General features: G+C 45.1%; 2 protein-coding genes across 3 annotated transcripts in view; one reads left to right on the top strand and one right to left on the bottom strand.

Annotated features, from left to right (window-relative positions):
• The window catches only part of LOC141050744 (sulfotransferase 1B1-like), a 45201-nt gene extending 25337 nt beyond the window's left edge, over positions 1-19864 (bottom strand). The window contains exon 1 of the mRNA XM_073547370.1: positions 19549-19864. Coding sequence (XP_073403471.1) covers positions 19549-19560 — 12 coding nt within the window. The 5' untranslated portion in view covers positions 19561-19864. The remainder of the gene's footprint in view (positions 1-19548) is intronic.
• LOC141050742 (sulfotransferase 1C1-like) lies at positions 14688-26657 on the top strand. Of its 2 annotated transcripts, none has more exons than XM_073547364.1 (8): positions 14688-14832; positions 15385-15557; positions 18539-18664; positions 18763-18860; positions 19179-19305; positions 24656-24750; positions 24827-25007; positions 25138-26657. In XM_073547364.1, the coding sequence occupies exons 1-8, from the start codon at positions 14753-14755 to the stop codon at positions 25248-25250; spliced, it is 993 nt and encodes a 330-aa protein (XP_073403465.1). In that variant the 5' UTR covers positions 14688-14752; the 3' UTR covers positions 25251-26657. The 2 variants fall into 2 exon arrangements, with proteins under 2 accessions (XP_073403465.1, XP_073403467.1); XM_073547366.1 differs by lacking the exon at positions 14688-14832 and adding an exon at positions 14858-14996.
• The last annotated feature ends 889 nt before the right edge of the window (positions 26658-27546 follow it).

Raw genomic sequence — 27546 nt, forward strand, 5'->3', positions numbered from 1 at the left:
CTCAGGATCAGTAATGTAATGTATGTACACAGTGACTGCACCAGCAGAATAGTGAGTGCAGCTCTGGAGTATAATACAGGATATAACTCAGGATCAGTAATGTATGTACACAGTGACTGCACCAGCAGAATAGTGAGTGCTGCTCTGGGGTATAATACAGGATGTAACTCAGGATCAGTAATGTATGTACACAGTGACTGCACCAGCAGAATAGTGAGTGCTGCTCTGGAGTATAATACAGGATGTAACTCAGGATCAGTAATGTATGTACACAGTGACTGCACCAGCAGAATAGTGAGTGCAGCTCTGGGGTATAATACAGGATGTAACTCAGGATCAGTAATGTATGTACACAGTGACTGCACCAGCAGAATAGTGAGTGCTGCTCTGGAGTATAATACAGGATGTAACTCAGGATCAGTAATGTATGTACACAGTGACTGCACCAGCAGAATAGTGAGTGCTGCTCTGGAGTATAATACAGGATGTAACTCAGGATCAGTAATGTATGTACACAGTGACTGCACCAGCAGAATAGTGAGTGCGGCTCTGGGATATAATACAGGATGTAACTCAGGATCAGTAATGTATGTACACAGTGACTGCACCAGCAGAATAGTGAGTGCAGCTCTGGGGTATAATACAGGATGTAACTCAGGATCAGTTATGTAATGTATGTACACAGTGACTGCACCAGCAGAATAGTGAGTGCAGCTCTGGGGTATAATACAGGATGTAACTCAGGATCAGTTATGTAATGTATGTACACAGTGACTGCACCAGCAGAATAGTGAGTGCAGCTCTGGGGTATAATACAGGATGTAACTCAGGATCAGTAATGTAATGTATGTACACAGTGACTGCACCAGCAGAATAGTGAGTGCAGCTCTGGGGTATAATACAGGGTGTAACTCAGGATCCGTAATGTAATGTATGTACACAGTGACTGCACCAGCAGAATAGTGAGTGCAGCTCTGGAGTATAATACAGGATGTAACTCAGGATCAGTAATGTAATGTATGTACACAGTGACTGCACCAGCAGAATAGTGAGTGCAGCTCTGGGGTATAATACAGGATGTAACTCAGGATCAGTTATGTAATGTATGTACACAGTGACTGCACCAGCAGAATAGTGAGTGCAGCTCTGGGGTATAATACAGGATGTAACTCAGGATCAGTAATGTAATGTATGTACACAGTGACTGCACCAGCAGAATAGTGAGTGCAGCTCTGGAGTATAATACAGGATGTAACTCAGGATCAGTAATGTAATGTATGTACACAGTGACTGCACCAGCAGAATAGTGAGTGCAGCTCTGGGGTATAATACAGGATGTAACTCAGGATCCGTAATGTAATGTATGTACACAGTGACTGCACCAGCAGAATAGTGAGTGCAGCTCTGGAGTATAATACAGGATGTAACTCAGGATCAGTAATGTAATGTATGTACACAGTGACTGCACCAGCAGAATAGTGAGTGCAGCTCTGGAGTATAATACAGGATGTAACTCAGGATCAGTAATGTAATGTATGTACACAGTGACTGCACCAGCAGAATAGTGAGTGCAGCTCTGGAGTATAATACGGGATGTAACTCAGGATCAGTAATGTAATGTATGTACACAGTGACTGCACCAGCAGAATAGTGAGTGCAGCTCTGGGGTATAATAAAGGATGTAACTCAGGATCAGTAATGTATGTACACAGTGACTGCACCAGCAGAATAGTGAGTGCAGCTCTGGAGTATAATACAGGATGTAACTCAGGATCAGTAATGTAATGTATGTACACAGTGACTGCACCAGCAGAATAGTGAGTGCAGCTCTGGAGTATAATACAGGATGTAACTCAGGATCAGTAATGTATGTACACAGTGACTGCACCAGCAGAATAGTGAGTGCAGCTCTGGGGTATAATACAGGAGGTAACTCAGGATCAGTAATGTAATGTATGTATACAGTGACTGCACCAGCAGAATAGTGAGTGCAGCTCTGGAATATAATACAGGAGGTAACTCAGGATCAGTAATGTAATGTATGTATACAGTGACTGCACCAGCAGAAGAGTGAGTGCAGCACTGGGGTATAATACAGGAGGTAACTCAGGATCAGTAATGTAATGTATGTACACTGTGACTGCACCAGCAGAATAGTGAGTGCAGCTCTGGGGTATAATACAGGATGTAACTCAGGATCGCTAATGTATGTACACAGTGACTGCACCAGCAGAATAGTGAGTGCAGCTCTGGAGTATAATACAGGAGGTAACTCAGGATCAGTAATGTAATGTATGTACAACAGTGACTGCACCAGCAGAATAGTGAGTTCAGCTCTGGAGTATAATACAGGAGGTAACTCCGGATCAGTAATGTAATGTATGTACACAGTGATTGCACCAGCAGAATAGTGAGTGCAGCTCTGGGGTATAATACAGGATGTAACTCAGGATCAGTAATGTATGTACACAGTGACTGCACCAGCAGAATAGTGAGTGCAGCTCTGGAGTATAATACAGGAGGTAACTCAGGATCAGTAATGTAATGTATGTGCACAGTGACTGCACCAGCAGAATAGTGAGTGCAGCTCTGGAGTATAATACAGGATGTAACTCAGGATCAGTAATGTAATGTATGTACACAGTGACTGCACCAGCAGAATAGTGAGTGCAGCTCTGGAGTATAATACAGGATGTAACTCAGGATCAGTAATGTATGTACACAGTGACTGCACCAGCAGAATAGTGAGTGCAGCTCTGGAGTATAATACAGGAGGTAACTCAGGATCAGTAATGTAATGTATGTATACAGTGACTGCACCAGCAGAATAGTGAGTGCAGCACTGGGGTATAATACAGGAGGTAACTCAGGATCAGTAATGTAATGTATGTACACAGTGACTGCACCAGCAGAATAGTGAGTGCAGCTCTGGGGTATAATACAGGATGTAACTCAGGATCGGTAATGTATGTACACAGTGACTGCACCAGCAGAATAGTGAGTGCAGCTCTGGAGTATAATACAGGAGGTAACTCAGGATCAGTAATGTAATGTATGTACAACAGTGACTGCACCAGCAGAATAGTGAGTTCAGCTCTGGAGTATAATACAGGAGGTAACTCCGGATCAGTAATGTAATGTATGTACACAGTGATTGCACCAGCAGAATAGTGAGTGCAGCTCTGGGGTATAATACAGGATGTAACTCAGGATCAGTAATGTATGTACACAGTGACTGCACCAGCAGAATAGTGAGTGCAGCTCTGGAGTATAATACAGGAGGTAACTCAGGATCAGTAATGTAATGTATGTGCACAGTGACTGCACCAGCAGAATAGTGAGTGCAGCTCTGGAGTATAATACAGGATGTAACTCAGGATCAGTAATGTAATGTATGTACACAGTGACTGCACCAGCAGAATAGTGAGTGCAGCTCTGGAGTATAATACAGGAGGTAACTCAGTAATGTATGTACACAGTGACTGTACCAGCACAATAGTGAGTGCAGCTCTGGAGTATAATACAGGAGGTAACGCAGGATCAGTAATGTTATGTATGTACACAGTGACTGCACCAGCAGAATAGTGAGTGCAGCTCTGGGGTATAATACAGGATGTAACTCAGGATCTGTAATGTAATGCATGTACACAGTGACTGCACCAGCAGAATATAGAGTGCAGCTCTGGAGTATAATACAGGATGTGACTCAGGATCAATAATGTAATGTATGTGCACAGTGACTGCACCAGCAGAATAGTGAGTGCAGCTCTGGAGTATAATACAGGATGTAACTCAGGATCAGTAATGTAATGTATGTACACAGTGACTGCACCAGCAGAATAGTGAGTGCAGCTCTGGAGTATAATACAGGAGGTAACTCCGGATCAGTAATGTAATGTATGTACACAGTGAAAGCACCAGCAGAATAGTGAGTGCAGCTCTGGGGTATAATACAGGATGTAACTCAGGATCGGTAATGTATGTACACAGTGACTGCACCAGCCAGAATAGTGAGTGCAGCTCTGGAGTATAATACAGGAGGCAAATCAGGATCAGTAATGTAATGTATGTACAACAGTGACTGCACCAGTAGAATAGTGAGTGCAGCTCTGGAGTATAATACAGGAGGTAACTCCGGATCAGTAATGTAATGTATGTACACAGTGATTGCACCAGCAGAATAGTGAGTGCAGCTCTGGGGTATAATACAGGATGTAACTCAGGATCGGTAATGTATGTACACAGTGACTGCACCAGCAGAATAGTGAGTGCAGCTCTGGAGTATAATACAGGAGGTAACTCAGGATCAGTAATGTAATGTATGTATACAGTGACTGCACCAGCAGAATAGTGAGTGCAGCACTGGGGTATAATACAGGAGGTAACTCAGGATCAGTAAAGTAATGTATGTACACAGTGACTGCACCAGCAGAATAGTGAGTGCAGCTCTGGGGTATAATACAGGATGTAACTCAGGATCGGTAATGTATGTACACAGTGACTGCACCAGCAGAATAGTGAGTGCAGCTCTGGAGTATAATACAGGAGGTAACTCAGGATCAGTAATGTAATGTATGTACAACAGTGACTGCACCAGCAGAATAGTGAGTTCAGCTCTGGAGTATAATACAGGAGGTAACTCCGGATCAGTAATGTAATGTATGTACACAGTGATTGCACCAGCAGAATAGTGAGTGCAGCTCTGGGGTATAATACAGGATGTAACTCAGGATCAGTAATGTATGTACACAGTGACTGCACCAGCAGAATAGTGAGTGCAGCTCTGGAGTATAATACAGGAGGTAACTCAGGATCAGTAATGTAATGTATGTGCACAGTGACTGCACCAGCAGAATAGTGAGTGCAGCTCTGGAGTATAATACAGGATGTAACTCAGGATCAGTAATGTAATGTATGTACACAGTGACTGCACCAGCAGAATAGTGAGTGCAGCTCTGGAGTATAATACAGGAGGTAACTCAGTAATGTATGTACACAGTGACTGTACCAGCACAATAGTGAGTGCAGCTCTGGAGTATAATACAGGAGGTAACGCAGGATCAGTAATGTTATGTATGTACACAGTGACTGCACCAGCAGAATAGTGAGTGCAGCTCTGGGGTATAATACAGGATGTAACTCAGGATCTGTAATGTAATGCATGTACACAGTGACTGCACCAGCAGAATATAGAGTGCAGCTCTGGAGTATAATACAGGATGTGACTCAGGATCAATAATGTAATGTATGTGCACAGTGACTGCACCAGCAGAATAGTGAGTGCAGCTCTGGAGTATAATACAGGATGTAACTCAGGATCAGTAATGTAATGTATGTACACAGTGACTGCACCAGCAGAATAGTGAGTGCAGCTCTGGAGTATAATACAGGAGGTAACTCCGGATCAGTAATGTAATGTATGTACACAGTGAAAGCACCAGCAGAATAGTGAGTGCAGCTCTGGGGTATAATACAGGATGTAACTCAGGATCGGTAATGTATGTACACAGTGACTGCACCAGCCAGAATAGTGAGTGCAGCTCTGGAGTATAATACAGGAGGCAAATCAGGATCAGTAATGTAATGTATGTACAACAGTGACTGCACCAGTAGAATAGTGAGTGCAGCTCTGGAGTATAATACAGGAGGTAACTCCGGATCAGTAATGTAATGTATGTACACAGTGATTGCACCAGCAGAATAGTGAGTGCAGCTCTGGGGTATAATACAGGATGTAACTCAGGATCGGTAATGTATGTACACAGTGACTGCACCAGCAGAATAGTGAGTGCAGCTCTGGAGTATAATACAGGATGTAACTCAGGATCAGTAATGTAATGTATGTGCACAGTGACTGCACCAGCAGAATAGGGAGTGCAGCTCTGGAGTATAATACAGGATGTAACTCAGGATCAGTAATGTAATGTATGTACACAGTGACTGCACCAGCAGAATAGTGAGTGCAGCTCTGGAGTATAATACAGGAGGTAACTCAGTAATGTATGTACACAGTGACTGTACCAGCACAATAATGAGTGCAGCTCTGGAGTATAATACAGGAGGTAACTCAGGATTAGTAATGTTATGTATATACACAGTGACTGCACCAGCAGAATAGTGAGTGCAGCTCTGGGGTATAATACAGGAGGTAACTCAGGATCAGTAATGTAATGCATGTACACAGTGACTGCACCAGCAGAATAGTGAGTGCAGCTCTGGAGTATAATACAGGATGTGACTCAGGATCAGTAGTGTAATGCATGTACACAGTGACTGCACCAGCAGAATAGTGAGTGCAGCTCTGGAGTATAATACAGGATGTGACTCAGGATCAGTAATGTAATGTATGTACACAGTGACTGCACCAGCAGAATAGTGAGTGCAGCTCTGGAGTATAATACAGGATGTGACTCAGGATCAGTAGTGTAATGCATGTACACAGTGACTGCACCAGCAGAATAGTGAGTGCAGCTCTGGAGTATAATACAGGATGTAGCTCAGGATCAGTAATGTAATGTATGTACACAGTGACTGCACCAGCAGAATAGTGAGTGCAGCTCTGGAGTATAATACAGGATGTAACTCAGGATCAGTAATGTAATGTATGTACACAGTGACTGCACCAGCAGAATAGTGAGTGCAGCTCTGGAGTATAATACAGGATGTAACTCAGGATCAGTAATGTATGTACACAGTGACTGCACCAGCAGAATAGTGAGTGCAGCTCTGGGGTATAATACAGGATGTAACTCAGGATCAGTTATGTAATGTATGTACACAGTGACTGCACCAGCAGAATAGTGAGTGCAGCTCTGGAGTATAATACAGGATGTAACTCAGGATCAGTAATGTAATGTATGTACACAGTGACTCCACCAGCAGAATAGTGAGTGCAGCTCTGGGGTATAATACAGGATGTAACTCAGGATCAGTAACGTAATGTATGTACACAGTGACTGCACCAGCAGAATAGTGAGTGCAGCTCTGGAGTATAATACAGGATGTAACTCAGGATCAGTAATGTAATGTATGTACACAGTGACTGCACCAGCAGAATAGTGAGTGCAGCTCTGGAGTATAATACAGGATGTAACTCAGGATCAGTAATGTAATGTATGTACACAGTGACTGCACCAGCAGAATAGTGAGTGCACCTCTGGGGTATAATACAGGATGTAACTCAGGATCAGTAATGTATGTACACAGTGACTGCACCAGCAGAATAGTGAGTGCAGCTCTGGAGTATAATACAGGATGTAACTCAGGATCAGTAATGTAATGTATGTACACAGTGACTGCACCAGCAGAATAGTGAGTGCAGCTCTGGGGTATAATACAGGATGTAACTCAGGATCAGTAATGTAATGTATGTATACAGTGACTGCACCAGCAGAATAGTGAGTGCAGCTCTGGAGTATAATACAGGATGTAACTCAGGATCAGTAATGTAATGTATGTACACAGTGACTGCACCAGCAGAATAGTGAGTGCACCTCTGGGGTATAATACAGGATGTAACTCAGGATCAGTAATGTATGTACACAGTGACTGCACCAGCAGAATAGTGAGTGCAGCTCTGGAGTATAATACAGGATGTAACTCAGGATCAGTAATGTAATGTATGTACACAGTGACTGCACCAGCAGAATAGTGAGTGCAGCTCTGGGGTATAATACAGGAGGTAACTCAGGATCAGTAATGTAATGTATGTATACAGTGACTGCACCAGCAGAATAGTGAGTGCAGCTCTGGAGTATAATACAGGAGGTAACTCAGGATCAGTAATGTAATGTATGTATACAGTGACTGCACCAGCAGAATAGTGAGTGCAGCACTGGGGTATAATACAGGAGGTAACTCAGGATCAGTAATGTAATGTATGTACACAGTGACTGCACCAGCAGAATAGTGAGTGCAGCTCTGGGGTATAATACAGGATGTAACTCAGGATCGGTAATGTATGTACACAGTGACTGCACCAGCAGAATAGTGAGTGCAGCTCTGGAGTATAATACAGGAGGTAACTCAGGATCAGTAATGTAATGTATGTACAACAGTGACTGCACCAGCAGAATAGTGAGTTCAGCTCCGGAGTATAATACAGGAGGTAACTCCGGATCAGTAATGTAATGTATGTACACAGTGATTGCACCAGCAGAATAGTGAGTGCAGCTCTGGGGTATAATACAGGATGTAACTCAGGATCAGTAATGTATGTACACAGTGACTGCACCAGCAGAATAGTGAGTGCAGCTCTGGAGTATAATACAGGAGGTAACTCAGGATCAGTAATGTAATGTATGTACACAGTGACTGCACCAGCAGAATAGTGAGTTCAGCTCCGGAGTATAATACAGGAGGTAACTCCGGATCAGTAATGTAATGTATGTACACAGTGATTGCACCAGCAGAATAGTGAGTGCAGCTCTGGGGTATAATACAGGATGTAACTCAGGATCAGTAATGTATGTACACAGTGACTGCACCAGCAGAATAGTGAGTGCAGCTCTGGAGTATAATACAGGATGTAACTCAGGATCAGTAATGTAATGTATGTACACAGTGACTGCACCAGCAGAATAGTGAGTGCAGCTCTGGAGTATAATACAGGATGTAACTCAGGATCAGTAATGTATGTACACAGTGACTGCACCAGCAGAATAGTGAGTGCAGCTCTGGAGTATAATACAGGAGGTAACTCAGGATCAGTAATGTAATGTATGTATACAGTGACTGCACCAGCAGAATAGTGAGTGCAGCACTGGGGTATAATACAGGAGGTAACTCAGGATCAGTAATGTAATGTATGTACACAGTGACTGCACCAGCAGAATAGTGAGTGCAGCTCTGGGGTATAATACAGCATGTAACTCAGGATCGGTAATGTATGTACACAGTAACTGCACCAGCAGAATAGTGAGTGCAGCTCTGGAGTATAATACAGGAGGTAACTCAGGATCAGTAATGTAATGTATGTACAACAGTGACTGCACCAGCAGAATAGTGAGTTCAGCTCTGGAGTATAATACAGGAGGTAACTCCGGATCAGTAATGTAATGTATGTACACAGTGATTGCACCAGCAGAATAGTGAGTGCAGCTCTGGGGTATAATACAGGATGTAACTCAGGATCAGTAATGTATGTACACAGTGACTGCACCAGCAGAATAGTGAGTGCAGCTCTGGAGTATAATACAGGAGGTAACTCAGGATCAGTAATGTAATGTATGTGCACAGTGACTGCACCAGCAGAATAGTGAGTGCAGCTCTGGAGTATAATACAGGATGTAACTCAGGATCAGTAATGTAATGTATGTGCACAGTGACTGCACCAGCAGAATAGGGAGTGCAGCTCTGGAGTATAATACAGGATGTAACTCAGGATCAGTAATGTAATGTATGTACACAGTGACTGCACCAGCAGAATAGTGAGTGCAGCTCTGGAGTATAATACAGGAGGTAACTCAGTAATGTATGTACACAGTGACTGTACCAGCACAATAGTGAGTGCAGCTCTGGAGTATAATACAGGAGGTAACTCAGGATTAGTAATGTTATGTATATACACAGTGACTGCACCAGCAGAATAGTGAGTGCAGCTCTGGGGTATAATACAGGAGGTAACTCAGGATCAGTAATGTAATGCATGTACACAGTGACTGCACCAGCAGAATAGTGAGTGCAGCTCTGGAGTATAATACAGGATGTGACTCAGGATCAGTAGTGTAATGCATGTACACAGTGACTGCACCAGCAGAATAGTGAGTGCAGCTCTGGAGTATAATACAGGATGTGACTCAGGATCAGTAATGTAATGTATGTACACAGTGACTGCACCAGCAGAATAGTGAGTGCAGCTCTGGAGTATAATACAGGATGTGACTCAGGATCAGTAGTGTAATGCATGTACACAGTGACTGCACCAGCAGAATAGTGAGTGCAGCTCTGGAGTATAATACAGGATGTAGCTCAGGATCAGTAATGTAATGTATGTACACAGTGACTGCACCAGCAGAATAGTGAGTGCAGCTCTGGAGTATAATACAGGATGTAACTCAGGATCAGTAATGTAATGTATGTACACAGTGACTGCACCAGCAGAATAGTGAGTGCAGCTCTGGAGTATAATACAGGATGTAACTCAGGATCAGTAATGTATGTACACAGTGACTGCACCAGCAGAATAGTGAGTGCAGCTCTGGGGTATAATACAGGATGTAACTCAGGATCAGTTATGTAATGTATGTACACAGTGACTGCACCAGCAGAATAGTGAGTGCAGCTCTGGAGTATAATACAGGATGTAACTCAGGATCAGTAATGTAATGTATGTACACAGTGACTGCACCAGCAGAATAGTGAGTGCAGCTCTGGGGTATAATACAGGATGTAACTCAGGATCAGTAACGTAATGTATGTACACAGTGACTGCACCAGCAGAATAGTGAGTGCAGCTCTGGAGTATAATACAGGATGTAACTCAGGATCAGTAATGTAATGTATGTACACAGTGACTGCACCAGCAGAATAGTGAGTGCAGCTCTGGAGTATAATACAGGATGTAACTCAGGATCAGTAATGTAATGTATGTACACAGTGACTGCACCAGCAGAATAGTGAGTGCACCTCTGGGGTATAATACAGGATGTAACTCAGGATCAGTAATGTATGTACACAGTGACTGCACCAGCAGAATAGTGAGTGCAGCTCTGGAGTATAATACAGGATGTAACTCAGGATCAGTAATGTAATGTATGTACACAGTGACTGCACCAGCAGAATAGTGAGTGCAGCTCTGGGGTATAATACAGGATGTAACTCAGGATCAGTAATGTAATGTATGTATACAGTGACTGCACCAGCAGAATAGTGAGTGCAGCTCTGGAGTATAATACAGGATGTAACTCAGGATCAGTAATGTAATGTATGTACACAGTGACTGCACCAGCAGAATAGTGAGTGCACCTCTGGGGTATAATACAGGATGTAACTCAGGATCAGTAATGTATGTACACAGTGACTGCACCAGCAGAATAGTGAGTGCAGCTCTGGAGTATAATACAGGATGTAACTCAGGATCAGTAATGTAATGTATGTACACAGTGACTGCACCAGCAGAATAGTGAGTGCAGCTCTGGGGTATAATACAGGAGGTAACTCAGGATCAGTAATGTAATGTATGTATACAGTGACTGCACCAGCAGAATAGTGAGTGCAGCTCTGGAGTATAATACAGGAGGTAACTCAGGATCAGTAATGTAATGTATGTATACAGTGACTGCACCAGCAGAATAGTGAGTGCAGCACTGGGGTATAATACAGGAGGTAACTCAGGATCAGTAATGTAATGTATGTACACAGTGACTGCACCAGCAGAATAGTGAGTGCAGCTCTGGGGTATAATACAGGATGTAACTCAGGATCGGTAATGTATGTACACAGTGACTGCACCAGCAGAATAGTGAGTGCAGCTCTGGAGTATAATACAGGAGGTAACTCAGGATCAGTAATGTAATGTATGTACAACAGTGACTGCACCAGCAGAATAGTGAGTTCAGCTCCGGAGTATAATACAGGAGGTAACTCCGGATCAGTAATGTAATGTATGTACACAGTGATTGCACCAGCAGAATAGTGAGTGCAGCTCTGGGGTATAATACAGGATGTAACTCAGGATCAGTAATGTATGTACACAGTGACTGCACCAGCAGAATAGTGAGTGCAGCTCTGGAGTATAATACAGGAGGTAACTCAGGATCAGTAATGTAATGTATGTACACAGTGACTGCACCAGCAGAATAGTGAGTGCAGCTCTGGAGTATAATACAGGATGTAACTCAGGATCAGTAATGTAATGTATGTACACAGTGACTGCACCAGCAGAATAGTGAGTGCAGCTCTGGAGTATAATACAGGATGTAACTCAGGATCAGTAATGTATGTACACAGTGACTGCACCAGCAGAATAGTGAGTGCAGCTCTGGAGTATAATACAGGAGGTAACTCAGGATCAGTAATGTAATGTATGTATACAGTGACTGCACCAGCAGAATAGTGAGTGCAGCACTGGGGTATAATACAGGAGGTAACTCAGGATCAGTAATGTAATGTATGTACACAGTGACTGCACCAGCAGAATAGTGAGTGCAGCTCTGGGGTATAATACAGGATGTAACTCAGGATCGGTAATGTATGTACACAGTAACTGCACCAGCAGAATAGTGAGTGCAGCTCTGGAGTATAATACAGGAGGTAACTCAGGATCAGTAATGTAATGTATGTACAACAGTGACTGCACCAGCAGAATAGTGAGTTCAGCTCTGGAGTATAATACAGGAGGTAACTCCGGATCAGTAATGTAATGTATGTACACAGTGATTGCACCAGCAGAATAGTGAGTGCAGCTCTGGGGTATAATACAGGATGTAACTCAGGATCAGTAATGTATGTACACAGTGACTGCACCAGCAGAATAGTGAGTGCAGCTCTGGAGTATAATACAGGAGGTAACTCAGGATCAGTAATGTAATGTATGTGCACAGTGACTGCACCAGCAGAATAGTGAGTGCAGCTCTGGAGTATAATACAGGATGTAACTCAGGATCAGTAATGTAATGTATGTACACAGTGACTGCACCAGCAGAATAGTGAGTGCAGCTCTGGAGTATAATACAGGAGGTAACTCAGTAATGTATGTACACAGTGACTGTACCAGCACAATAGTGAGTGCAGCTCTGGAGTATAATACAGGAGGTAACGCAGGATCAGTAATGTTATGTATGTACACAGTGACTGCACCAGCAGAATAGTGAGTGCAGCTCTGGGGTATAATACAGGAGGTAACTCAGGATCAGTAATGTAATGCATGTACACAGTGAAAGCACCAGCAGAATAGTGAGTGCAGCTCTGGGGTATAATACAGGATGTAACTCAGGATCGGTAATGTATGTACACAGTGACTGCACCAGCAGAATAGTGAGTGCAGCTCTGGAGTATAATACAGGAGGTAACTCAGTAATGTATGTACACAGTGACTGTACCAGCACAATAGTGAGTGCAGCTCTGGAGTATAATACAGGAGGTAACTCAGGATTAGTAATGTTATGTATGTACACAGTGACTGCACCAGCAGAATAGTGAGTGCAGCTCTGGGGTATAATACAGGAGGTAACTCAGGATCAGTAATGTAATGCATATACACAGTGACTGCACCAGCAGAATAGTGAGTGCAGCTCTGGAGTATAATACAGGATATGACTCAGGATCAGTAGTGTAATGCATGTACACAGTGACTGCACCAGCAGAATAGTGAGTGCAGCTCTGGAGTATAATACAGGATGTGACTCAGGATCAGTAATGTAATGTATGTATACAGTGACTGCACCAGCAGAATAGTGAGTGCAGCTCTGGAGTATAATACAGGATGTAGCTCAGGATCAGTAATGTAATGTATGTACACAGTGACTGCACCAGCAGAATAGTGAGTGCAGCTCTGGAGTATAATACAGGATGTGACTCAGGATCAGTAGTGTAATGCATGTACACAGTGACTGCACCAGCAGAATAGTGAGTGCAGCTCTGGAGTATAATACAGGATGTGACTTAGGATCAGTAATGTAATGTATGTATACAGTAACTGCACCAGCAGAATAGTGAGTGCAGCTCTGGAGTATAATACAGGATGTAGCTCAGGATCAGTAATGTAATGTATGTACACAGTGACTGCACCAGCAGAATAGTGAGTGCAGCTCTGGAGTATAATACAGGATGTAGCTCAGGATCAGTAATGTAATGTATGTACACAGTGACTGCACCAGCAGAATAGTGAGTGCAGCTCTGGAGTATAATACAGGATGTGACTCAGGATCAGTAATGTAATGCATGTACACAGTGACTGCACCAGCAGAATAGTGAGTGCAGCTCTGGAGTATAATACAGGATGTGACTTAGGATCAGTAATGTAATGTATGTATACAGTGACTGCACCAGCAGAATAGTGAGTGCAGCTCTGGAGTATAATACAGGATGTAACTCAGGATCAGTAATGTAATGTATGTACACAGTGACTGCACCAGCAGAATAGTGAGTGCAGCTCTGGAGTATAATACAGGATGTAACTCAGGGTCAGTAATGTAATGTATGTACACAGTTTCTGCACCAGCAGAATAGTGAGTGCAGCTCTGGAGTATAATACAGGATGTAACTCAGGGTCAGTAATGTAATGTATGTACACGGTGATTTTTTTATTTGCGTTTTTTGTTTGGTTTTATGAAATTTTAGTCATTGAGGCCTCTCTAGATCATTTTGGCAGAATTATCAATTGCAACATTCTAGAAAAAAATCTAAAGAACTCTCCATTTCCTCCTCGGGGAGATTGTATTTTTGTCTTTGCGATATGTGATTTTGTGATGAGAAATTCAGGATATTTGTTTTTAAAAAATTTCCTGCCCCCCCCCCCCCCCCCCGGCCATAATAAAGAAACGTCAATAAAATTTGCAAGAGAAAAACAAACAATAAATATAATAATTTGCAGATGATAAACCCGAGACCGCGATCTATGGGAAAGTTACAGGAACTTTCCTGACCTCTGAGGCCGGAGCGGCGGAGGCTGCACGGGAGGATCTGTGCGCAGGGGTGGCTGCGTCACAGTGTGTCGGTGGTGATTGCACCTGATCGAACTTTCACATGATACAAAGGTGCAGACCAGGAGCTGTCACCTTCCTCCCCGATCCCGACCCATGGCCTCCGACACATGACTGATAGCGGCAGTACAATGTGCTTCGCTGATAGCGACGCGCCCGCTGGACTCGCAAAGCTGGGCTCTTATATAGGGTCAGTGGGACAAGTGGGAGGAGCTACTATTGGGGGAGGGGCCAGGAAGCGACAATATAAAACGAGAATGAGTTATTCCAAAGCAGGAAATAACTGGACAAAGGTGGAAAAGAAAACAAACGGGCCGAAAAAGAAGTGAAGACCGGAGAGGAGACGAGCGGCAGGTGAGAGGAAATCCTGGGAAGTGCTCACACCAGCACCGGAAGGAGATCAGCCGCTGCGGAGTCAGGACCCAAAGGGAATGTGGCCGCTGGCCCTTTAAGAAACTTTATGTTAGGAACTTGATTTAAAGTGATATCGTCGGCACAACCAGCTCTACCCTCTCCTACTGTATCCTCACCCTCCCTGTAGACTGTGAGCCCTCGCGGGCAGGGTCCCCTCTCCTCCTGTACTTGTGTGTCCCTTGTCTTACACGTTTATTGTACTTGTCTATATTTTCCCCCTTTTCACATGTAAAGCGCCATGGAATAAATGGCACTATATAAATGCATAATAATAATAATAGTAATTAATAAAATGTCTGGTGACTAAAATTAGTTTGTGTGATTCCAGAATGGATCCTGAATTAATGGAGAAATTAGCCGAAGAAATGAAGAACATGACCGTAAAAATAGGGGAGATTGAAGGCATCCCGCTCCCCAAAACCACCTGTGACAGCTGGGACCAAACTTACAACTTTCAGGCCCGAGAGGACGATATCCTGATCGCTACGTTTCCTAAAGCAGGTAAGTGATCAAATGTATCTCTGTATACAGGGAGCTCCCCCCTAGTGGTGGCTGCAGACAGGATCTTATCATGTATCTCTATATACAGGGAGCTCCCCCTAGTGGTGACTGCAGACAGGATCTTATCATGTATCTCTGTATACAGGGAGCTCCCCCTAGTGGTGGCTGCAGACAGGATCTTATCATGTATCTCTGTATACAGAGAGCTCCCCTAGTGGTGGCTGCAGACAGGATCTTATCATGTATCTCTGTATACAGGGAGCTCCCCCTAGTGGTGGCTGCAGACAGGATCTTATCATGTATCTCTGTATACAGGGAGCTCCCCTAGCGGTGACTGCAGACAGGATCTTATCATGTATCTCTGTATACAGGGAGCTCCCCCTAGTGGTGGCTGCAGACAGGATCGTATCATGTATCTCTGTATACAGGGAGCTCCCCCCTTGTGGTGACTGCAGACAGGATCTTATCATGTATCTCTGTGTACAGGGAGCTCCCCCTAGTGGTGGCTGCAGACAGGATCTTATGTATGTCTGTATACAGGGAGCTCCCCCTAGTGGTGACTGCAGACAGGTTCTTATCATGTATCTCTGTATACAGGGAGCTCCCCCTAGTGGTGGCTGCAGACAGGATCTTATCATGTATCTCTGTATACAGGGAGATCCCCCTAGTGGTGGCTGCAGACAGGATCTTATGTATGTCTGTATACAGGGAGCTCCCCCTAGTGGTGACAGCAGACAGGATCTTATCATGTATCTCTGTATACAGGGAGCTCCCCCTAGTGGTGGCTGCAGACAGGATCTTATGTATCTCTGTATACAGGGAGCTCCCCCTAGTGGTGGCCGCACACAGGATCTTATCATGCATCTCTGTTTACAGGGAGCTCCCCCTAGTGGTGGCTGCAGACAGGATCGTATCATGAATCTCTGTATACAGGGAGCTCCCCCTTGTGGTGACTGCAGACAAGATCTTATCATGTATCTCTGTATACAGGGAGCTCCCCCTTGTGGTGACTACAGACAGGATCTTATCATGTATCTCTGTATACAGGGAGCTCCCCCTAGTGGTGGCTGCAGACAGGATCTTATGTATCTCTGTATACAGGGAGCTCCCCCTAGTGGTGGCCGCACACAGGATCTTATCATGCATCTCTGTTTACAGCGAGCTCCCCCTAGTGGTGGCTGCAGACAGGATTTTATCATGTATCTCTGTATACAGGGAGCTCCCCCTAGTGGTGACTGCAGATAGGATCTTATCATGTATCTCTGCATACAGGGAGCTCCCCCTAGTGGTGACTGCAGACAGGATCTTAACATGTATTTTTGTATACAGGGAGCTCCCCCTAGTGGTATCTGCAGACAGGATCTTATCATGTATCTCTGTTTACAGGGAGCTCCCCCTAGTGATGGCTGCAGACAGGATCTTATCTTGTATCTCTGTATACAGGGAGCTCCTTCTAGTGGTGACTGCAGACAGGATCTTATGTATCTCTGTATACAGGGAGCTCCCCCTAGTGGTGGCCGCACACAGGATCTTATCATGCATCTCTGTTTACAGGGAGCTCCCCCTAGTGGTGGCTGCAGACAGGATCTTATCATGTATCTCTGTATACAGGGAGCTCCCCCTAGTGGTGACTGCAGATAGGATCTTATCATGTATCTCTGCATACAGGGAGCTCCCCCTAGTGGTGACTACAGACAGGATCTTATCATGTATCTCTGTATACAGGGAGCTCCCCCTAGTGGTGGCTGCAGACAGGATCTTATCATGTATCTCTGTATATAGGGAGCTCCCCCTAGTGGTGGCTGGAGACAGGATCTTATCATGTATCTCTGTATACAGGGAGCTCCCCCTAGTGGTGGCTGCAGACAGGATCTTACCATGTATCTATGTATACAGGGAGCTCCCCCTAGTGGTGTCTACAGACAGAATCTTATCATGTATCTGTTTACAGGGAGCTCCCCCTAGTGGTGGCTGCAGACAGGATCTTATCATGTATCTCTGTATACAGGGAGCTCCCCCTAGTGGTGGCTACAGACAGAATCTTATCATGTATCTCTGTATGCAGGGAGCTCCCCCTAGTGGTGGCTGCAGACAGGATCTTATCATGTATCTCTGTTTACAGGGAGCTCCCCCTAGTGGTGGCTGCAGACAGGATCTTTTCAAGTATCTCTGTATACAGGGAGCTCCCCCTAGTGTTGACTGCAGACAGGATCTTATCATGTATCTCTATACAGGGAGCTCCCCCTAGTGGTGGCTTCAACAGGATCTTATCATGTATCTCTGTGTACAGGGAGCGCCCTCTAGTGTTTGGGATCAGCTTTTGGCTTTGGATCTGTGTCAGATGCATCTGATCCATTAATCCTGCAGCTTGCCCAAGTAACTTACCAGAGGTCAGTGCCATATTTATAGTTGGAAGAGAGGAGGGAAAGGGCAGAGGTCACCACAGTCTTTTTTGCTGAATCCTCATGAAAAATAAACTTAATGAAATGATGCTGGGTAGAGGGATTATAGGGCCCATCATCCTGGAAATCATCTGTCAGGTCCTTGAAACATAATTGTTTTTATCCAGAATTAAGTATTTGTCCCCCTCTTCTCATCATTATGATTTCTCTATGCAGTCAGATGAAGCCATCAGGAATCTTAAGTTTATGTTTAGAGAAGACAGAATACAACAATCACATAAAATAATACGACCGTTATTACATCTGATCTGTGCTGCACACCCTAACTGCCAATGCCAGCTGCACCAAGTCACACCATGTCAGGGACTAGTTGGATATTTAAAGGGACAGTATAATACATTGTGTTTCATTTGTGCCCTTCCAGGAGGCGCTGGAGACCGAATAGAATGGAATTCAAATAAAACTAAAAATCTGGGAATTGTAGTTGCATGTCACTTTAAGATTTAAAGGGGACATGCATAGTAATATAAAATTTAGTTTAGAGTGTTAAAGTTTCATCCTGTTAATGTGATCTTGCAGGAACTACGTGGATGCAGGAGATTGTGGATCTAATAATGCTGAATGGGGATGTGGAGAAGAGCATGCGGTCCCCGTGCTTTGTCAAGGTGCCGTTCATAGAACTAAATGTGGATCCCGGAATGTCAGGTACGAGAGAGACCTCAGATCTATAGATGTAAGCTGTAAAGGTGAACTGACAAAGTGTAACAAAAGCACGACTTGATTTCGATCTTCTGACATTTTAGGTGTGAACGCCGCTAACGCCATGGAGTCACCGCGCCCCCTAAAAACTCACTTACCGATACAGCTCTTGCCACCATCTTTCTGGGAGAAGAACGCCAAGGTGAGCGTGAAGAAATGATGAGGAGTTTAAGATTTAAAGGGAAACTCTGCCGGATCTCACTTCTCTGCCTTAAAATATAATCGAGTGTGTTGAGAGATTTTGCCCATGTTCTTCACGGACACCAAGATGATCACTTATGGGATCTTCAAACATGATTCCTTGTGACCATCTCACCAGGGGAAGATGCTGAGGTCTCCACAGAGGTCATGTTTGTAATCTGAAGGTTGAGGTGACCATAGTTTAGGGCTCTTGGGAACAAGCTGAACATGTCTTTTGTATTGTCAGTGTTTCTATCTTTGTGTTTTTCCTCTATATCAGGTCATTTACGTTGCCCGGAACGCCAAAGACTGCATGGTCTCCTACTTCCACTTCCATAGGTTGAATAAAGGTTTACCAGATCCTGGGACCTGGAATGAATTTTTCTCAACCTTCTTATCTGGACAAGGTAAATGCAAGAGGTTCAGAACATTCCTGAGTGTTTCACTGCCTCGTTTTTCCTTTTCTCTTCTCCATGTCCTTCACTGTTTCCTATGTTCCTCCTCACTACTCTACCATGTTCCTCATCATTTTCCTCATTATGTTTCCATGGTGATCCTTGCCTCTCCTCATCGTCTTCCTCCATGTTTCCCTTCCTCTCCTCTTCTTGTTCCTCCTTACTTACTTTCCATGTTCTTCCTTGTTTACTCACCATGTTCCTCATTGTTTCCGCTCTATGTTCCTCATCTGCTGCTCCTCTTCTCGCCACGTTCCTTTCATCTCCACCTATCTGTGTTTCTCCTTGTCTCCTCTGTGTGTTCCTCAATGTACTCTTTTCTCCTTCTACCTTTCCTCACCATTTTTCTCATTGTTCACCACGTTCCTCCTTGATTTCTCGTCATGCTCCTCCTTGTCATGTTCTTCCTCAGCATCTCTTCACCGTGCTTCGCCTCACCACATTTCTTCTCTGCCATTCCTCCGTGTTTCATCTATGGGTTCCTTGTTTCCTCTCCTCTCCACATTCTTTTTTTATTTCCTCCCCATGCTCCTGACTCGCCCCCAGAGGCTGTGGGGTACTCGGTGCCGGGCCCGTTGATTACAATGGGAGATGTCACAATGGCAGTGACCCGGTCCGTGGCCTCAGGCGGTCAATGTAAAAGGGGTAGAGTGATTGGGATAAAGTTGTTGAGATGATTCATGACGCCACCTGTGGTTTCTGGTCCGTTTGACCAGCGCTGCAGGGTTGCTTCTCTGGGACAGATGGTGTGGTGCAGCAATGATGTTGAAGCCCTCCACAGGTGGAGCTGTAGTCCCAGGGCAGAGTAGATGAGGTTGGCAAGTGGGGAGATGGTGTAAAGAAGTAGATGTAGCAGAGTCGGGTGTAAGGCGCAGGAATAAGTGGAGGACGCAAGGGCATGTAGTTCCAAGGCATTACTCACAGTCTGGTGCACACAGATGCCCGCTTTGGTGCCGTGTCCTCCAGGTCAGGGGCTCAGCCAACTCCCAGGCTTGGTAAAGTACACCTTTCCAGCACTCCTCCAACATGTGCCTTCTCTGAACGTCTCCACACTAGCGCCTAATCTGAAGTACTTGTAGTTGCGTATTAAACTCAAGTTCCTCCTTCTTGATGTTATTTTGCGCTCTACTTGTACGGCAGACAGCTGTAGCCTGCTTCGTGGACTCTTTGCTATCATGTCCCGGCTCACTCACGTTGCTGTTGTGTCCCCAAGTCTTAGATGGGAATAAAGTGGTGATGACTTCTATTCCTCCGGTTTCTGCTGCAGGAAAATCAGTATCCATACAACCTCGGGGACCGGACCCCGGTCATGCGCTTCAAGCTTGAGGAAGGGCTCTGCTCTGACCCTAGTCCTTAGTTCTCTTCTTCTCCTTACGTTCCGTACTAAACTATCTTCCTTCTGAAGAATCAGGCTTTCTATCGCTCTTTCCTGTGCCAGCAGCTCCAGGTCACAGGAGTCTGCTGCAGCACTTCCTTCACTCCATCCCTCTCAGGGGATCTTCTCTCACAGACTCACCTTTTCCTAATCTTCTCCAGCTCTCTTGTGCAGTCTAAGCTCCACCCACCTCCCAGCACTCTTCGTGTTCCAAGTAGGGAGCCACAAAGGTTGCTCTGCTACACTACTGGTGTGCGTGTGGGATGTGAGTGTTGGAGCATGGTCTGGTGTCTCCACCTTACCTGGATAGTGGGGTACCACACCTCAAGAGGAGGTGCAGTACCTCTGTGACGACTGAACCCTCAGGGGCGCCACATACCCCCCCATTAAACACAGCATGTCCGCGGGCTGCACGTGAAACAAAGGATGTTACCTAAGGAACATACATTTTTAAAATGCAATATAACAGGTAAACAATTTTTAAACTAAACTTCCCAATATGGGAGGCACTGATTCTTAAACGTTGCAGAACAAGTTAACAGACTACCTATAATTTAACATTTTACCTCATTTAAAGTGCTATTGGCAGTACCTGTTGCTAAGAAGTTCACTACCAGTTCAGGGCCTACAATCCCCGCAGCAACATATTTTCCTTTATCATTCACATTTTCACATTCTGCTGGTTCTTCTATACCCACAGGTGACAATCGCTGACTCCTGGTTCGTCACCTGGATTCAAATTTTTTTATTCAAAACTTCACTTTTTTTTTTTATTAAGCATTATTACGAGACTAAATTCTGCAAAATATTCACTCCTAATACTGCAGCTAAACATTACTACCAACATTTTCAAAAGGCACATTATAAAATACTTCACAGTAAGACAACAGTAATTCTTGCAAGGGCTGGACACCGCTCCCAGCCGGGATTTCTTGCAGTGTCTCTGTAGCTGAAATAGAACTTGGGTCTGAGGTAGTCCTTGTTGAAGACTGTTCATGTAAATCCAAGAGAGAGCACCTAAAGAGGCGCAAACTATTTACAACAAAGTTTTTGGATCACTCCAAGTTCATGATCGCTCAGTTCAATAAAAGTGGTGCCAACTGGGCGAACTGGGGAAACACAGAAAATGAGGGCACAACGGTGCCCATACCCTCCTGGGTAACAGTTCAGTTAGAAATGTACTTAGTGGTTTTGTCTCTTGCATGATGAAGTGCGAGGATAACGAGTCTCTGGCAGGGGAAATCCGTGATGCATGGTAACACCCATCAGCTGCTCAGGCTCCTCCGCCGAGATCAGAAGACGCCGGATGGGACGCGTCTGGTCCAGTTTTTCCTCTTTTCAGCAGGGACTTCTTCCAATTCTCCATTGCGATCAGCTTAGCGTCTTGGAATTGAGAACACAGCTCCTCCATTTGCTCCATCAGGAGTACCGGCCTGTTGCACGCAGTGGACGGGAACTCAGGGGTCAACCCGGTTGCAGGGGCGGCGGTCGTACCTGACGCTTCCTGCCGGTTCTGTTTTGGCTCCGATGCAGGCACTGGACGGCAGCCGGTGGCAGCGGTGGTTGCTGGAGCTGCCTGGTCAGCGGGCGGCGACTGGAGTGGAGCAGGTGCTGGTTCAGGGTCTGCTGAGGCCTCCGGTGGGACCTGCGCAGCCGTGCCAGGTCCAGGCAAGATCAGAGTCTCTGCCTCACATTCAGCTCCCAGGTCCTCGGGTAATGCCTCCTGGCAGGCAGTGCCCAGCGGCGGCAGCAGCGGGGATGAGGTGACAGGCGCTGCCGATGGCATAGCAGTAGCCACGGGTTTCACAGGTGCTGCCTGGGGTGGAACTGGTGCAGCGGCGGTGGGTACCGGTAGTGGAGGTACCATTTCTGCAGGCCCCTCCTGGATGCGCTGCTGATCCAAGGTCCACAGCGCTTCCTGCTTCAGCCGCAGACTGCGGTTCAGCATGGCGATTTCTTCCTCCAGTTGCTGACGGTCCATCACAGAAGCAGGGCCGGAGCCTTTGACTACTGCGCCGGGGAAGGCAAGCTCCTCTTCCTCGCGCTCTTCAGGCCTCCGTCCTTCTTCCATCATGGCGTCCTGGCTTCTCTCTGGGCTCCTTTCCCGCCACAGGGCTTTGCTCCTACTTCCTAGGATGGCGTCTTCTTCCTCTGCCTCCATACCATGCCAGTATACGAACCCCTCTGGGGGTGGGCCATGTTGCTGTTGCATAGAAGTTCAGGCAGGGGAGGCCCAGGACAGTGAGCGCTCTTTTCTTAGGGCCACCCATGTTGTCACGCCCTTCTTCACCGCACCGGCGGCCATTTTGAGAGTCCATTTTACAGTCTATCATTTTGGTTATTTTGCACACTTTCAGCAATTTTAAGTCCAATAAATCTTCAGCACACAGGACCCGGTGGTACCGGGCTTCGTCATCCTGTTCGTGACGCCAAAATTGACTCGTCCCCAGAGGCCGTCACTCATCACTGTTTTCCCACCATGTTCATCCACATTTCCTTGCCCTGCTCCTTTTCAATATGCTCCTTTTCAAGCATTTCATGTTCCTGTTTCCCTTTCTCCACATATTATTTACCGTTTTCACACCAGTTTCCTAATCACTTACTCACCGTTCTCCTCCTTATCATGTTCTTCCTCAGCCTCTCTTCATCATGTTCCTTCTTAATCGATTCTTACTGTTTTCCCACCAAGTTCCTCCACATTTCCTTCCTGCGCTCCTCCTCACCATGTTCCTTCTCTGACAATCCTTGCTGCTCCTGGCCTTGATCCTCTCGAATCTCTCCTTTCTATGTTCGTTCTTACCGTTCTCCTCATTGATTTCTCTCATTTTCATGTTCCTGCTTGCCGTGCTCCTCATTTTCTCCCATTTTCAGGTACTCCTTGCCTTCTTTTCTTCATATTCGTCCTCGCCGTGTTCCTGCTAGCTTTCCATTCTCTTCATCTTCCTTCTCCCCATCTTAGTATTTTTATTTTCTCTTCTTTTCATTATCCTTATCGTCCTTTTTTCTCTTCTCCATTTTTCCTCCTTACTGTTCTCCTCCTTGTTTCCTCTCCACTCACAGTTCCTCTTCACCGTGCTCATCCTTGTTTCGTCACCATGTTCCTCATTGTATTGTCCCCATGTTCTTCTTCTGTTTCTCCTCCACTTGTTCCACTTTGTTTTGGCACCATGTTGCTCATTGTTTTCTCTCTGTTTTCCTCATCTGCTACTTCTCTCCTCGCCTTGTTCCTTTCATCTCCTCTCCGTGTTCTTCGTTTCCTATCTTGTCTGTGTTCCTCTTAGAATGTAGAGGGACTATCTTTCCTCACCATGTTCATCATTCCTTCACCTCGTTCCTCCTTGATTTCTCACCTTGCTTCTACCATGTTTCTCCTCATTTCTGCTCTGTGCTCCTCCTCATCATGTTCCTCCTCATCATACATCTTCTTGTTTAGACTTTTCTCCATTTTGCTCTTTGCTGTGCTACTCACTTTATCTCCTCTCCCTGTATTTTCATGCTGTGCACCGTGTTTTTTCTCCTCTTCATGTTCCTACTCACCATTTTCCTCCTTGTTTTCTCTCCTCTTCATCTTCTTCCTTGCCATGTTCCTTCTTGTTTTCTCTCCTCTCCATGTTCCTCCTCACTGTGCTCCTACTTGTTTTTCCTCCTCTTCATGTTCCTCCACACCATGCTCCTCCTTGTTTTTTCTCATCTTCATGTTCCTCCTCGTTGTGCTCCTCTGTTTTCTCTCCACTTCATATTTCTCCTCGCCATTCTTTTGCGTGTTTTCTCTACTCTTCATCTTTCCTATTACCATGCTCCTCATTGTCTCTCCTGTTCTTGTTCCTCCTCATCCTTGTTTTCTCTTCATGTTCCTCCTCGCCATGCTCCTTCTCTCCTCTCCATGTTCCTCCTCGCTGTGCTCCTCACCTTGTTCCCTTCTTTCAGTTCCTTGGGGCAGTTGGTTCGACCACGTCATCGGATGGTGGAAGGTAAAAGACCAGCACCGGATTCTCTACGTCTTCTATGAGGACATGATTGAGGTGAGGACAGTGACTTCCACATTAAGCACCTGGACACTCGGAATCTGTTATTTACCTATAAAAATTCTGTCATTAGGACCCAAAACGAGAAATCACAAAAATAGCTAAATTTCTGGACAAAGAGCTGAGTGCGGAGGTGCTGGAGACCGTTCTGCACCACACGTCCTTCGAAGCCATGAAGGAAAACCCGATGGCCAACTTCAGCGTCCTGCCGTCCTTTATATTTGACCAGTCCATCTCGCCCTTCATGAGGAAAGGTAAGATTGTAGGAGGAAAGACTATTGTAGATTGGAGATGTGATCATCCTGAGCTTCCTGGTTCATGAGCCAGATCTTCAGTATGTATACCTTTACCTGCTCTTTATTAACCCCTTGTTTTCATTTTCAGGTAAAGTTGGGGACTGGAAGAATCATTTCTCGGTGTCCCAGAATATTGTATTTGATGAGGAATACAAGAAGAAGATGGAGGGCAGCGAGCTGAGCTTCCGCACGGAGCTATGAGAGGAGCCAAAAACATCTTGTTGTGTTGTGGAGATAGTTGATTATAATACTCCTCCCACATAAGGAGGCTCCTCCTCTCATTGTGGCTCCTCCCCTTTGTCTATGTATGACAGTTTCCTGACTTCTACTTGTGGCTCTTGATCACTCTGTCCTTGTAGTTCTCCATGTACTGACTTCCCGTTATAGGAGATGACATTCAGACTACCTCAGCCTCCCGGAGGCGATGCAGCAAAGCCGGGGTCACTGATCCTAACTTGTACATTGTAACAAACCCTCCATAAAGAACAGTTTACACACATCTCCCTGAGTTTCTGTGCACGGGGTGCGTTGTACATAGATTACGTGAATGCTTAATAATTTGGATTTGAGATTCTAAGTGTGGGGTCATCCAAGGAGGAAGCTCGGTACTATGAAGTATTTCACATTTTCACTTTCAGCTATTTTTCTCTGATATGAGTCATTTGTGTTTCTGGTTTTCACTAAGTAGCCAGATTCAGAAATCAGTCATGATCCTGCAGCCATTTTTCAGCTATGGAGCCGCCATATTGTCACAGTCACCTAGGCTCCATCAACATGCACAGCACCTGCTAGCTCCACCTCCTTCTGTGACACCACCTCTTTATGTGACTCCACCTCTTTATGTAGCTCCACCTCTTTTTGTGACTCCACCTCTTTCTGTAGCTCAGCTTCTTTCTGTGACTCCACCTCTTTCTGTGATGCCACCTCTTTCTGTGACTCTCCCCTTCAGATTGAAATAATTAGCAATTCATCACAAAAATGTTTATTTCTCCATTTTGCTGGACGGCCTCAAATTGAAGTTCTATTATAATTAAAGCAAACAGGTCATTATATTCTATTACACACTGGACCTGAAACCTTGTAGTACATTATCAGGAGTCTCATTGTTCTGTCTCCGAAAAATTAATTCATAATCCTGATTATTCTGCTTGTTCATGTTTTCAGTGTTTCTGGCTCCATCTAGTGACCAGAGTGATAACCGCAGTGTTATTGTGTGTTTTACTTTCACTTGCTATTTCCCTCGGTTTGCAGGGCATTCTGGTAAGGTTGCAATGCACCCTGGTAGCCTTTTACAAAGGATTATGGTTAGTTCAGCCCCCATTTTCCCTCCAGTCCACCATTCTCCTTCTGCCTGCATTCAGGAAGCATCTCATTTCTCTTCTCCCCTTGTGACAGCATCGCTGGTATGTACTTATGTTTCCTGTATCCAATTCCTGCCTCATACTACCCTGCTTAGTTAGCTCTCCCCTGTTTAGATATTAGTGCAGATGATGTATAATGTATATATCAATCCCTGATGAACCCAGTATTGATTGTATGCATATATGTTTTCTGTCTGTAGTTTCACCACGCCAACATACCACCACGTTCAATAAAGCACAGATTCAACCTACAGTCTCCTTATTGGACCCTGGTATAGCGGTTAAGCTGCCTGTATAAGCTACATGAATTCTGCTTCATTTAGTGAGGACAGAACAGAAGTATTCCACATTTTCAGCTATTTTTCTCTGATATGAGTCATTTGTGTTTCTGGTTTTCACTAAGTAGCCAGATTCAGAAATCAGTCATGATCCTGCAGCCATTTCACTGGCGGACGCAGACAGAAAAGGGCCCCTATGCAAGAACAATACATGGGCCCTTTGCAGCCCCAAATCTCCTAAAAATGCAAAATTGTACCTGCTTTGGAGGTATAAATGGGCCCCCTCCCATCTTGGGCCCCTGTGCAGCTGCACAAGTTGCACCAATGATATGTCCGCCCCTGAGCCATTTTTTATCTATGGAACCGCCATATTGTCTCAGAGTCACCTAGGCTCCATCAACATGCACAGCACCTGCTAGGTCCACCTCTTTCTGTGATGCCAACTCTTTCTGTGATGCCACCTTTCTGTGACACCACCTCCGTGTGATGCCACCTGTTTATGTGACTCCACCTCTTTATGTGACTCCACCTCTTTCTGTGATGCCAACTCTTTCTGTGATGCCACCTTTCTGTGACACCACCTCCGTGTGATGCCACCTGTTTATGTGACTCCACCTCTTTATGTGACTCCACCTCTTTATGTAGCGCCACCTCTTTCTGTGACTCCACCTCTTTATGTAGCTCCACCTCTTTCTGTGATGCCACCTCTTTATGTGACTCCACCTCTTTATGTAGCTCCACCTCCTTCTGTGACGCCACCTCTTTCTGTGACACCACCTCTTTCTGTGACTGCCATCTCTTTCTGTGACTGCACCTCTTTTTGTGACTCCACCTCTTTCTGTGACTCCGCCCCTCAGA

Source organism: Dendrobates tinctorius, unplaced genomic scaffold (assembly GCF_039654945.1).
Source record: "Dendrobates tinctorius isolate UK_male_01 unplaced genomic scaffold, ASM3965494v1 ptg000152l, whole genome shotgun sequence".
NCBI classification, from domain to species: domain Eukaryota; kingdom Metazoa; phylum Chordata; class Amphibia; order Anura; family Dendrobatidae; genus Dendrobates; species Dendrobates tinctorius.